A 14,770-nucleotide genomic window follows, 5' to 3' on the forward strand; every position below is an offset into this window, starting at 1 on the left:
ATATTCTTGCTGTAAAGCATTCAAAAACTATTTGAAAAACTCAGCAGCAGTTGTACTTTCTACTTTGGCAGTATTACCTGCACTTTTGTACTACCACAGGTTTTTTGTGATTTGTTTGAACTGAACCTTTAATGTTATTTATTTATTTATTTAATTAGCCTGAGAGCTACTTTTTTCTTAAAGTTATGAAGGTACTTACAAGACAACACCAGCACTTTGCCATAGAAACTGTGGAGCTCATATGACAAAATGATAAAAGTATCTGCTAGCCGTGATAGCAGCATTAAACAGCTTGGTCTCTGTGTGTCTGCTCTATCTGAATGTCTGGACTGTACTCTGCTTTCTCTCCTTCCCTGATCACATTCCAGTATGCCTAAAACCAAATAAAGACATTTTGTTTAATTAATGTTTCTCTGTTTTATTTTTTTTTTTTTAGCATTGAACAGATTAACCCTGTGATAGCCTGTCTACGTGTACCTCAGTGCACAGACACAGACTGATCAGATCATCCAAGTGCTAGAGCTGTGCACTAACACCACTTTAATGTACAGACGTTCAACATGTAGTCCACCGGGGCCAACTCTGTTCACTGATGAAGTCCCTAAAATGCAGGTGAACAAAATGGCTGAAAAGGCTAGTAAGTGAACCTTTGAGTTAATATTGTTTTGGCACACATTAAGTTAAAAAGTGTACAGCCTCTCTATGGAAGCAGGCTGCTCTTACTGGTTTAGAAGGCCAATATCATGTAAGTTAAACACATCACATAACACCAAATAAAACTAAATATTTCATAAATTCAGGCAGCTCATCAACATCAGGATTGATTTTGGAGACAAACCAAGCTGCAGGCACCCAAGTCCAAAATCAGTGGTCTTTCATTCACACATCATCTGAGAGTCACATCACCATACAGGGCAGTGGACTAATCAATACCACACCTACATGTGTTAAAACCTCTAAATGTTGTAAAAGACAGGACTGAAATTCCTTCACAGTTGTCAGAGATATTGTCCAGCAGACTTTTATTGAGCATATATGACATTCTGATACTTTACATCACACCTGCTTGCACTTCGAGAATAATCATTTTGGTACAGTCACATTCAGTATATTATTACATATAAATTACATATAAATTGCACATAGGTTGATCATATATATGCATACATAACAACAGGTTATTTTTGGCAGACTATTAGAATCTATATTTAGTTTAATACTGGCCAAGTGACTAATGACTTACTTTTCCAAGAAAAGCTCTTTACAATACAAACTACTGTTTATAAGAGATTTTCACAATCATGCAAGGAAATAGTAATTATCCAGTTTGCAATGTTTGTCTTCTCTTGGAGGTGACAGGTAAATACAAAACCTTAGAGGGATAGTTCAACTTGTTGTGAAATACTCTTACTCGTCTTTCTGACAGTGAGATGTTCAGATGGATATCAGTTTCATTGTCAGGAGTCGGTATGCAATTAGCCTAGCTCAGCATAAAGACTGGAAGCAGGGGGAAACAGCTAGCCTGGCTCTGTCTATTGTTCAAAAGAATTCACTCTTCCCAAGCTCTGGACTTCATGGCTGCAAGATGTTTAAAGGCAGAATGAGTAGGATTTTCATAAAAAATAACGTATAGACTCATACAAAAGTAGTCCTTCTCAATCATCACTTATGACCCACTAGAACTGTAGCAGTGTCTGTATCTGCAGAGACCCTGCCCTCTGCTTGTATTTTCTTATTGTTTTGCTGTGTTCAGAATGTTTCTGAGCATCAACCTTTGGGAAAACTGTAGTTCTAAAGGGCATGAAAAGCCAAAGTCAAGTTGTACTCATAGATTCCCTTGAGCATCAAACACCTGTGTTAAGGACATTGGGTGTATGGTAACAAGAGTCAAATCATCCGCTGTCTATCCTGGGTTCCCACTGTGCTGGTTTGAGCTCAGATCAGACTCCATCTCCCCCGCAGCCCCTGCACTCCGACCTGACAGACGATCAACAGAGCGAGGCGAGGCGTTGCTGGTTTGGCGACCACAGCAGCACGCCACCACATCAGTGAGGTCAGCTCGGAAAGAAGGTGTGTAGAAGCCATAGATGACTGGGTCGCAGCATGTGTTCAGGTTGCCAAAGACAAAGAGTATGTGGTGCACATATTCTGGGGTGTTCTGGATCATGGCTGGTTGGAACCAGTACCAGATCCCTAGGAGGTAGTAGGGTGTCCAGCAGATGACAAAGGAGCTAACAATCACAATGGTCATCTTGAGGGTCTTCATCCGTGCTTTGGGTATCATATCTGTTCCACTACGTCTCAGGCAGTGCTCACCATCTGCAGAAACACAACATGGACAAAAGCTCATATAAAGGAAATCATACATTTCTTAAATGTAAGTAAATGGTTAATCATCACCATCACTTCTTGTCGAGATGGGGATTATCTAGTTTAGGGTGTGGGAGTTTTGGTGTCTTTTCACTGGGGGCACAAAATTGGACAGTTTCGAATTCTGCACATAGTAGTTTTAATGCTAGTATTTAAGGCTATGTTCATATTACATGCTGAAATGGCCCAAATCCAATTTTTTTGCCTCAGATCAGATTTTTTCACAGATGTCTTAACAAGCCAAATCAGATTTTTTTCATCTGAGCCATTTTTCAGATCTGGGTCACTTGCATATGTGATCCTAGGTCTGATTCATATCTGATCTCTGGCTATGTGACCGCTGTCAGGACAGACTTCATGTGTTTTTTTTAACATCTCACTTCTCTGCACACACACATATTGCCTGTCATCATCATTCAGTGCCTGCACATCACAGTCTGGTAAAAACAAGGGGAGCAACAACAGTGATGTGAATCAACAGAGAGATGAGGAAGTTTTACAATTGTTGAACATTTATGGAGAAGTTTCTATTCAAGCCAAACTGGATGAAACTTATTGTAACCGAATGCTAGCATAGCCATGTCCTGTATGCTTATGACTTGACATTATTGTTGTTGTTCTTGAACACATGCGGTTCACATTTCAGTTAAATCTGTGAATGTGTGGCAGTTTCAGACCTCAAAGGTGTTCACACCGGGGTAGGATACATGTCACTTATAAACATGAATGTGAACCATCAACGCAAAAAGATTGGTGCTGACAACAAAATCAGAATTGTGCATTAAGGCCTGTAATGTGAACGTAGCCATTGTTTTTAACTCATGAAACTCTTTGCTTATGTTTTGTATGTTTGCTGGAATATCACATACAAAACACTAAACCTGTTCATTCATGAGAGATGTTCAATAGCTTGTCTGGGCCAGTGCACTGGAACACACTTTACACAATTGTTTCAAAATCAACAGCATAAGCCCACGGTCACACTTCAAGTTTAGCAATGACAAATTCACTAAATAACTGGCTGCCACCCAACTTTCCCCCAATGACTCAAACACAGTTCAAATACTATTTTAAATACCCCTTACAGCCGGAGGGAGGTATAGTGTGAAGCCACTTACAGAGATTTAAAGGATAATTCCAGTTTATACCCCCTTGGATCTTATATTAGTTTTGTCCATCATTTCTATAAGTTATACATTATGGTCACCGAAGTAATTGCCAAGATCTGGGAACACAATGACAACACTAAAAAGAATCTGACAAGCAGTCAAAAGATCAGACAGGATGGAACCCGGCCAACAATTTGTTGTAGATTATCAAAACCACTTTATTTGAGCTGTCACAAACACTGTCCATGGTGCTCCATTCCTAGCATAACACTCCCAAATCTCCAACTAAACTATCTGCAGTTAAGTTGTATTGTGGATAATGTATGTATGCTGGTTTTGACAAGGAAGAAAGATTATATTTCTGGCTCTGCTGCATAAATGTCAAAACCTTTCAAAAAAAACTGTCTGAAAGAAATGTAATAGTAGTGCAATGCTTAATCAGTTGAGTACTCTTTTACGAACGCACCACTGGTGCTGGACCCACTGGCAGGCACGAGTGATGAAGTAAATCTGCACAAATATTTCAAGTTAAGTTTGAATTTGGTGAATTTATATGAATTTGTGCCATTGACCAATAGCAAACTGTCTTGACAGTGCTGACCTTTGAAAGAATGAGGAGCTGGAGAATCAAACACAGTGTTCGTAAGCCAGCTAAACTGAAGAGATATTGTGCCTGAGTTGGCTCGTACTAGCATGTTCTCAGCTTGCTAGCATGTTAGCAGGTTGGTTACAGTACAGTAATAATGTGATCACGCCTTTAATCTCTAAATACCCTGCTTGAGAGACAACACCTCAGAATATAAGAGAAAGTTAAACTTTCAATTTATAGTGACATTACTTCAGTGTATGAAGTCAGTCATTATTTATTTGACACTATTTGAAGACTTCAATACATCCTGAGTTTCTGTGTCTCTGTTATTGATCTTCATTGTCAATAGTTACTGTCAATTCCTCAACAGGAAAACTGTCTGCAGGGTAAATGTGGTTCTGTAAACTGATGATGTGTACAATGTTATTAACAAGACGGAAGTACAAAAGACCCAAGTTGTAACAAGCTGGACTAATCCTGTAAACCATCAGCAGTTCTGAGTGGTGTAAGGTGAAAAGGGTTCAAATGTCCTTCTCCAGATTGTTGATTCCCTCCAGAGGTCACATTGTTTAAAAGTTACACACCTTTGCTCTTGTGCATCTGCCCATTGATCTTGGTGAGGATGCGAGTATAGCAGAAAGTCATGACAAGCAGGGGGAAGACATACAGCGTCACAAAGTGAAACATGTTGTATGCCGTCTCCTGCCAGCGATGCTGGAAACTTCCATGGGTCACACACTGAGTGAAGTCCACTCCATCAGCTTTAATGGCCCGAAAGATGAACAGCTGAGGATGAAGAGTGTTAAGATGAAGGATGAATATCATGCAGTCACAGAAAAACACAAACAAACTTGATATTTGTTTATATTAAACAAATGACACAAAGAACCGCATGACGTAGCCGGTTCTTTGACTCCATGTTGTGCATTAAAGTCGTTTAATGCACCTCAGTGTCTGAATTATACAGTACCAGAAATGTAACATCAGGGCAATCACTTGTTACTGACTGTTCTGGAACAAGAGTCAAAAACTAATGAAGCTAAAGTAGGCTGTTAGCGTGTTAACCAGGCTCGTGTCTGCATGATGCTGTGGCTGCACTGGTTGTTTAATAACTTGGTGTATGAATGTATGTACAGAAATAGAGATTTGATACAGCAGTAGTGTGAAGAGTGTCTCTGACCTCACAGCTCATCACTGACGGGCCTCAGGACAAAACCCTATAATCCCCATTCTAATAATTGCTACTACAGAGTTGTTAAAGGGCAAGTGTGGTGATATCCTGTATTTTTGTCATCTTGTATGTCATCTGTATGTCTTGTCATCAAATCACATATGCAGACCCATACCATCAATTAACTGATTCTACTTAAAGGTATTGTGTGTGTATCCAAACCCTGATACATTGTCTTCCTCTGTGCCATAGAGCTCCATTGTCGTTCAAAAACTATTAAAAACACATCAGTGAGCAACACTGTTGCAGTGGGTGATATGTTCCTTCATCACTATGAACACACACACTGTAATTTATTTTGACTCAATCCCACCCACTCCATCCTCAATAGAGCACCAAATCACTAGAGCACCACTGCTGAAAATAGTCCCCACTATTTCCTTCTGTTTCAGTAACATTTGTTAAAAACTACAGTGACCAGATGTTTTAGGAAGTTAATGAGACTTTTTAAAAATGTCACTATATATTTGTGAACCATTTTAAAGATTCACATCTTCAGTAGGAACTGATTGAAGCTGAGAGACACAGACAGGGTGGGGAAGTCAGGACTAAACACATTATTGGATTTAGTTTTTTCATGGGATTTATGAATCAGAAAAATAAAATAACGTTGGTAGGAGAATGAAAGAAACCACACCAATGTGTGTGCTGGGCTTCCTGCCTGTCATGTGAGATAGATAAAGTACTGAGCAGTGTTGTACTGATACAGTATACTGGTTATACTGGGTTTAAATTCACTGGTTTCACTTTGTGTGGAGTCTGCATGTGTTTTTTCTCCAGGTGATTCATTTTACTCACACACTCCAAAGACATACAGTTAGGTGAACTGGAAATTCTTAAACTGCCTCTATGTGAGAGTGTGTCTGTCAAGTTGGACATCCAAGGTGTGAAATACCCCGCCTCTCACCAATTGCATGCTGGGATACACCCCTGTGGTAAAGAATGTCCAACTTAAGAGGATCAGTAACCTGCCCAGAAATGCTACCGACTCACAAAGAAGAGTATCAACATCCAGACCCCTCTGATTAAACTGTAATACCTCTGCAGATGCATTTCATCTGTCCAGAAACTACAGATAAAACATAGATTTGGGCTACAAATATTAATGTGCACTAACCATACAATTCTTATTGTGTGGTCACTGCAGTCAAAACCTCTTCATACTATACAGATACTGTAAAAACCTCAGCAGTGTTCCACTACCTACAGAACTATCATGAAAAACTTTAGTCAGCAAGATAAGTCTCTTATTAAATCATGACCAAATCATATCCTTTCAGTTCCTTGAATTGTTGAGTTTCATGCAACTTTACTGTTACCTTAAAAGCTGTAATTACAAGCAAAAATACATTTGAAGACCTTTTACTGCATGGCAGTAAGGTTATTTTATTGCTCTGATCCAGGACCTTCATTCTATATATCTCTGTCTCCCAGAACTCCAACTCCCAGTTTGGCAGAAGCTATATAAAGGAGATTTTAGTTGTTCTGTCTTCTAGTCAGCAGTGACAGAACTCCAGTCAGTGAGCAAGGAAGACAAATCCTGTGCCATATTTGATCTTATACGGTTTGTGTTGACTGTAATGAGCATTTCTCGTTTGGAGTAATTTGTTGTTTTGTGTTATTTTGCATCTGCCTGGTGTTGGTTTGCGCTTTATGTATTTTCAACATTCACCTATGATACGTTTTATGAGCTGCTCAGTGACTGAAATGTGTACGTTCTGTAAGATAGCAATGCAGAACCGTGATACATTTCGAGAATACACAATGTGTGTCATGTCCAGTTCTGTTGTTTGCAACAAATCTGCTGTCACATGACATTATTTAATATTTTGAGGTTGGCTGATTGACTGCAAGCTGCAAGCTGAAACTCTTTCAGCTGTTGCACACCTTCAGGGCAATGCTTATAGGTTTCTGTGGAACACCATACTTACATTTCACTAACATTTCCACATTAGCAGGTGAAAAAAAGCATGTCCAATGAAGAAATGTACGTCTAACCGAAGGTCTTGTGTTGAGCATGTGCACTCAGGCTCAGCACCAGTTGGTGAAAATGATAAAGACCATAACCTGAAGCTCAGTGTGTAACCTAGAAGCTACTGTACCTGTGGAGATGCCAGCAGCAGACTCAGAGTCCAGGCCACCAGCAGCATGCGTTTGTTCCTGAGGCCAGCATCCAGTGAATCCAGAGGGTGAAGGATGGCACGATAGCGGTCCAGGCTCACCACCACCAGTATGAATGCTGCTGAGTGCATGGCAAAGAGCTTAAGGAAGCAAAGCAGTTTACACATGATGTCCCCAGCATACCACTGCACTGTAATGTTCCAAATGGCATCCAGCGGCATCACCACAAACGTCATCACCAGATCAGCTGACGCCAAGCTGGCAATGAGCGGGCGCAGGTGTGCTGCCAGGCGATAACCCCGTCCCCAGCACACACTGACCAGGACTGACAGGTTGCTGACGGCTGCAAAAACAAACAGCACTAGGGTGGCAGCTACACGGCAGCGGGCGGCTACAGTGAAGGATGGAGCCTCCCAGGGCAGAGGAGACGGTGGAGCAGAAGAGTTCAGTAGAGAGAAGATGCAGCCATTCTGTGGAGGATATGCAGGTGTGGAAACCCACAGAGACAAGTTTCCTGTCATCCTGAGAGACACAGAAGAACAAGAATCTGATACTGACCACAGCAAAGTGTAGATTACAATCCCCTCTTCAAATGGTTTGATTTGACAGACAAATACACAGTCACTGTGTAAGACGTTATAGTAAGATATGTTAAATGTATCTGTTCTGCTCATTATGTCCCAAACTAAATTTGAACTGATCCCTTTTCTAAGTGAGCTGATTTTATTTTACAACTTTTTGAACTTTTTACTGTGAAAATTAAAGTCTGATCATTACACCAAAAGACCTTGATGATCTCTACAACTTTAAATGTTTTTAGGCAAATTATTGCATTTCACTGTTAAATAAATGCACCATTCAAACTGCGCTATAACCCTGCAGGCACTCACTGCCAGTGATAAATTGATTGCAAAGGAATTGAAACTGTCACGGTTTATTTGCTCATACCTCTGAGTATGAATCATCCATACATAAATATGAATAACCAGGTTATCCAAATGGGGATACTGTGCATGTGTGTGACGCAGGTGTGTTTGTAACTCGAGTCATGTAATTAGTTAAACAAAAGATATCATGATAAACGATGATCTACACAACGGTTTATAATTCTACATCCACATTGGTGTCCTCTCACTATGAATCAATACAGCAGGACACTATACAAAATATTACAGGTAACCATGTGAATGCTCTCTATCAGCTGTAAAAGATCTAAATTCATTTAACCAATTTTAATGCAGATCTGTGTGTTGGCTTGTGAACACTGCAAGTTGTAGAATGTGAGAAAAAAAATAATCAATATCCATCTAAAAGTGAAAGTCAGAGAGACGCTCAAAGACACTTCTGCACAGATGATCAGAAACCTGCATAGTATTGGTCATACCGAGATAACAAGCAGGTTTCTTCTTTTCATATCATATTCTGAATATGATGAAGGCACAATAACACTGATGACAGGAACGCTGGTATGCATGTAAAGCCACTAAATGACGATATGTGTTGTTGATGACATGACACGGGCCAGAAGAAAACTGGAAAAATCTAAATGTGTATTTGGCGATAAAAAGATCAGTCCCCTCAGTGGAGTCAGTAGAGGTACCAACATGTCCACAAACAGTCCTGTGTGAAATTATACATTTAACAACATTTCGCTATTGAAGATTGTACAGAAAGGATTCATTTGTATCTGAAAATGACTTCATGGATGGGATTCACCTTGACAAGTCATGGTCATGATGCAGCTGTGAACAGCAGGTTTGCGCTTAAGCACTTGTTGCTATGACAACAGATCCAGATCAACCTTGAATTAGCTTTAAAGAACAGAAAAAGGCTTGTGTCATATCATCAATATTCAAATCGATTATCCCCATATAAAGAACAGGCTCTGATGTTCACTGTTATAAATGACCGTGCTGATTGTTAGACTGTAGTTAAATGAATAAACACTAACGTCTGCTTCAAAAACTCACTGAAAAAAGTAGAACACAAGAGCATATGCTTCTCTGAGTAGTCGGCAGTGGTGACGAGTATACGCAATGTGTGATGGGCTACCACATACAGAAAACAGTGGTTTGATCCTTTAAGCCTGCAGCGAGAGGCGGTGCAGGCGCGCCCTCTGCTGGCGCACCGCCGGAGCTCTGTGTGTGCTCCTGCACCAAACAACTCCGTACAAGCATTGGTTCTGTCTTCAGCAAACCCATTCAAACATACAGATATCCCAATATGACACATACACACACACGCACATACATACAGACACACACAAACACAAACACACGTTTTTCTGCAATAAAGCCAAATAACTGTTAGAGAAATCTTCTCTTTTCTTTAGAATGACGGTCTGACTTCATGCATTCTGCTCTTTCTTTCAGTCTTTCCTTATTTTCAGATCCATGTTTTGGACTGCATTACTTCGACATGGGGTGCGACACGTTCTCATCCCTCTCCCAACATAGCCTACACATGCACACACTGATTCTCACTTAAACACACTAAACCATATCTATTCCCACACTTTAGTACTGGAAACGACTGAGACACAAGCTGCAGTATTCTTACCTGGAAACGATTCTTATCTTTCTACTGACAGTGAGCTGAAGAAACCTGCAGGAATCCTGTTACAGAGCGGAGCTGTCCAGCGTGCTGAAGCATCACCTTGCCTGCTCTCTGTCCTCCGGCTGTTTCACCTGCACACTTTTTTACTTTCCGATAAACCAATGATCCAATCTGATCAATTTGTTGCTGTTGCTTAATTGCATCCATCCGCCCGCCTACAGACGCAAGCCCTGCCTTCTACAGTGAATATATTCAGCGTGAACAAGGAGTCGCAAAGATCAACGCCGATTGGTTAATTAAGGTGGGTGACGTGCAGGGTGTCGCAGCGGTAGCCACCTTTGTGACAGAAAGACATCCTGGGAAATTTCCAGTACATGTGTGGGCTCTTTGTGCAGAGCTGAGGAGAGAAGAGCTGAATGAAAGATCTGCTCTGCGAGAATCAGCCTGTCAATCAAATACATCTGCAGTGTCATCTAAACATCACAACTGTAACTCCAGCAGTTCATTCTTTACCTGCCTGCTTTTACACCTTAGTTGGTTCTGATTATGACTCTGTCTGGTCTTGTAATTATAGTGAGCCTCTTTAATGATTCAGTGTAAAAGATCAATAATATATAACTGTAAAATAAATACATATCTGAAATGTGTCTTTTCAATTCTATCAGAATCTAGATCTGACAGACAGTGCTGGAAATTCAAAAGGTAAAACATCTTGTTAATGACAAATATAGCATTATACTACAGAATACAATTCCAACCACCACATTACTGCTCATAATGTACATAGTGTTTACACATTACTGTAAATGAATGCCAGAAATGACAAAACACATGATGAATCAGGAAAATCACATCTCTGTGTGTGTGAGTGTGTATTTGTGTTATCTGCGAAGCTTGTATGCAGGCTAAATATAGTCCTGTGCAGTATTTGATAGATTGCAGATTGGGAAACGGTGTTCAACGGATTGAAAAACCTGATTAAATTTATCTTCAGAACTGTGTGCACTGGGAAGTGTGTGTGTCTGAGTGGAACACGTGGATTTATTTGGCTGCAGAGAAACTGTAATGCAGTAAGAGAGGGGAGGAGGCCAGGTATGAGAGTGTCTGTAATTCATTGTCAGTCATCATTCTGTATTTTCTAATGTCAGTAATGAGATACCTCAGTATGCGTGTGTCTGTGTGCGCAGCATCAGTGATAGAGATATGGGATTCCTGATATCCATACCGAGCATTTAGACTTTCAATTCCTGATGATTAGGCCTACTGTGATTAAAATATGTACAAATAAATATCTTAAATATATATTAGAATATATTATATAGCTTAAATGTTAGAATAAAGCTGATTCTAATAAATATACAGCACAAACTAGCCACAAAAATAACATACATATTGCCATGCAACGTATGGTACAATCTCATCCACTCACTTATCACAAACATCACATCATGTGAAGACATTTTGCACAACCCCTCAATATTGTCTCTCAATATTGTGTTTTTCTTCTCATTTTGGCTTTATTTTATACTTTGTGAAGAAAGAGTAAACAATAAGACTTTGCCTCTTAATCCTTAAAAATTGAACTATTAAACTGTACATAAATAGATTTTTTAAAAAACTCAGTTAAATGCTAGGATTTATTGTGGTTGTGATGTGAATGAACCATCTGACTGTGATCCTGTTCTCAGGTTTTTCCTGCAAAGAGATCTTGATCTCATTTAATAACACTCATCCAAAAGTATTCACATTAAAAACGTATATATTATATATTTTGTAATGTATTTATAATATTTATTGATGCATTATAAATATGGATATGGACTTTACAAACCTAAAATTCTTGGGTGTTATTGAGCTTTTTCTTTCAAACAAACATATCTTAAATTAGACTGATAAACAGACTGAATGGCAAAATGTGGGTACTGATTCAGAGCCTTGAATTTGAGGACATTAAAAAATTAAAAATGAAATGAAATAAATTTAAAAATGTATTTTAAACTATGTAAACTCAATCCAGCACATTGCTGCACAGTACACAGAATGATCTACTTACATGAATGTAGTGAGTGTATTACTGGGCACTGTCACTATATCTGTCTAAAAGTGCCAACGCATCTGAGCTATGGAGCGAAAGATTACGTCTCTCTGTAGTGTTCAGTGGTAACTGTAGAGGAACAATGATCATATTAAAAAAGATATTGTAAATATAGGGGGTTCAGCACACAATGATGTAACAGTTGTACCTCAGTGGTGAGTGGGATCAGTGGTGGGCTGCAGGCTATTTATACAGTATATACTGCCTTATGGCAGTGGTACATGCCATGCAAGTGGTACATGCCATTTCCCATGAGCTTCAGACAGGTTGAGTCATAATGATGTAGCAAGATGTATTGGTGACAGTCAGGATGCTGCACTGTCCAGCTTGAACTATCAGCAGCAGCAGCAGCAGTAGCAATAAAAAGCTTCAGCTGGTGCTGCCGTTAACAGTAACAAGGCAAATTTATGGTGGAAGTTGTTGGCACTTCAGCATATTCTGCTCTGTAGGCTCAGTCTGTCTTTTGCAGTGCTGCAGAGGTTCTATTGATGTTTGCGCTCTCTGGGACTGGGGAGGATATTAAGTCATTCCAAGTCAAGACGCCTAAGTCTAAGTGAAGTGATTCAAGTCCACACCTCTGCTCAGCAGAAAGAAGGCTTTTGAGCTCCATTTCCACTCTGTAGAGGACTTTTCTTCTTTATCTTCCCTCTGGAATTGTCTCTACATATGTACATTCATTTTCTTGACCTCTGTGTTAAAGGATAAGTGTACAATTTTTCAAGTCTGTCTTGAATCAACAGTCAAGTTTGAAACTAATATGAAGCTTCAGTGTCCATATGAGTCCAATCAAGTAGATATCTTTAAACATGACAGTCTTTTAGTGCTGAAGTCTCTTTTTGTCACTATACTTTCACCACAGCTCAACAGGGAAACACTGTCTGAGGAAACACAAAGAGGGAATTTGATGCTAAAAAGACTGTAAATGTGTCAGATATCCACTTGATATGACTAACTCAGACTGCTGAAGCCTCATATAAGCTTCACATCAACTTTTAAATGACTGTGTGGACACACTGTGGATTTTGGTCTCCATCACTTACATTGAAAGCACATTTGAAGGATCTTTTAACATCCAGTATGAACAGGAGGAATGATTACAGAGAGGAAAACCTCTTTCACTGCTCATATGGACACCTGACTGTTGTTTTAAGACATAATTGAAAATTTGTGCACCTATCCTTTAAGTAGATAACAGATAATTCAGCTATTCAGTTATTGGATTTGAAATCAAAGCTCTCTAAACTCTCTACTTCTGTTCTGCTCTGCATGTAAACAGTAAGGATGAGTCACTGTTATCTATCACTGCATTTGCTCAGCTCTCAGTGACGTGATGGCCAAGCTGTTTTCTCATCCATCCCCTCTGCTATATTCTGCTCTCTCCCATCAGGCCACACATGAGCCTGTCCTGTGATGACTACTGTGAGCCAATGCTGCCTTCCTCTGTCTCCAGTCTCTGCGTGCTGGCCCTCTGTGTGATAAATATTACAGCCAGGTTGGATGTTCTTTTGTCCACCCAGGATCATCAACTCCCAGACAACTCTCTGTGTCCTAAGAGAACCATCCTAATGGAAACTCTGTTTGCTGCCACCACACTTCTGTGTTTACCACTGCTGTGTTCTTCACCCACTATGACATCAGTAATGAGAACCATATAGGTACCAGAGAGTTGTATCATCGCATGTGTGTAATAACCCACATGCTCGTGTCTCCTTGCAGCTTGTCCATCAATCAAAATGACAAATGACAACCTGTGACCAAGACACAGTTGACTTCTACTCTTCAATAATATCTGTATCCTGGAGAAAAACTTGACAGGAATAGTCCAACATTTTAGGAAATTACACTTATTCACTTTCTTTCTGTGAGTGAGATCCTCAGATGGATATCAGTCTCATGTCTGTTTGTGCAGTACAGAGCTGGAGTCAGGATATGGTTAGCCTAGCTTAGCATAGAGACTGGAAGCAGGGGGAAACAGCTAGCCTCTGTCCAAAGTGAAAGAGAGCACCTACAGTAACATCTCTAAAGCTCACTGATCAACTCACTGTATCTGGTTTGTTCACAATAATCCACACACAAACAGAAATGTAGAAACAACAGTTTGTGGAATTAGGCGGATTATCTGCTGTAACTATTTCTTGATGAACAACAGCCGGGTTCAAGGACTGTATGCAGCTTCCTTGAGTCTTGTTGTCATGGTGAGGTTACGCCATGGCCAGAGATGCTGCGTAGAGGTGCTGGGCGGATGGATACACTGTTATGAATGAACAATGTTTATTATCATTCCAATTTAGTGCAAGGTGCTAGAAAAATAAAAGTATGTAATAAATAACTAAAGCAATGTGTTCAATTATTTTAACAGGCAGGATAATTGTAGTGTATACCAGTGGCAGGCAAGTAGTGGCCTGTGGGCTAAATCTGGCCATTCAGCAAAAATATTTGGCCCGTAATGAAAACTGAAGTTAAACCAAAACTTTGAATGTAATTCACAAATCTACTGCAGACATTTACAAAAATTCAGTAAATCCCAAAGAATATAATTTTGTTTCATTTAATACTGCCCCCACATGAAAAGAGGCATTAAAACCATGTTGCTTCATGCTGTTTGAATAGAGCATGCTGCGAAATGTCTAATTAACTGACCAGAGGTGAAATTTTAATGTGTGGATCCTAACACTGTTTTAATTCCACAACTTTAGCCT

At 39.7% G+C, this 14,770-nt stretch overlaps 1 protein-coding gene across 3 annotated transcripts; it reads right to left on the reverse strand.

The window, feature by feature from the left end:
- Positions 1-1,018: 1,018 nt before the first annotated feature.
- On the reverse strand, positions 1,019-10,397 carry LOC122970565 (gonadotropin-releasing hormone II receptor-like). 3 transcript variants are annotated; one of them, XM_044336745.1, is made up of 5 exons: positions 9,391-9,482; positions 9,137-9,231; positions 7,402-7,942; positions 4,653-4,854; positions 1,019-2,319 (listed from the first exon to the last, which is right to left on the reverse strand). In XM_044336745.1, exons 3-5 carry the CDS (start codon positions 7,939-7,941, stop codon positions 1,904-1,906), a joined length of 1,158 nt encoding a protein of 385 aa, XP_044192680.1. In that variant the 5' UTR covers position 7,942; positions 9,137-9,231; positions 9,391-9,482; the 3' UTR covers positions 1,019-1,903. The 3 variants fall into 3 exon arrangements, with proteins under 3 accessions (XP_044192680.1, XP_044192679.1, XP_044192681.1); XM_044336744.1 differs by lacking the exons at positions 9,137-9,231; positions 9,391-9,482 and adding an exon at positions 9,980-10,397; XM_044336746.1 differs by lacking the exon at positions 9,137-9,231 and having other exon boundaries at positions 9,391-9,477.
- Positions 10,398-14,770: the final 4,373 nt, after the last annotated feature.

The sequence above is a fragment of the Thunnus albacares genome, chromosome 19, assembly GCF_914725855.1.
Source record: "Thunnus albacares chromosome 19, fThuAlb1.1, whole genome shotgun sequence".
NCBI lineage: Eukaryota > Metazoa > Chordata > Actinopteri > Scombriformes > Scombridae > Thunnus > Thunnus albacares.

Excerpts from the sequence above, each read along its gene's own strand:
- LOC122970565 (XM_044336744.1), bottom strand. The coding sequence starts at position 7,941 with ATGACAGGAAACTTGTCTCTGTGGGTTTCCACACCTGCATATCCTCCA. Across the intron at positions 4,855-7,401 it reads TGCTGCTGGCATCTCCACAG|CTGTTCATCTTTCGGGCCAT; the intron begins GTACAGTAGCTT and ends CTTCATCCTCAG. Across the intron at positions 2,320-4,652 it reads GCAGATGCACAAGAGCAAAG|ATGGTGAGCACTGCCTGAGA; the intron begins GTGTGTAACTTT and ends GTGTTTCTGCAG.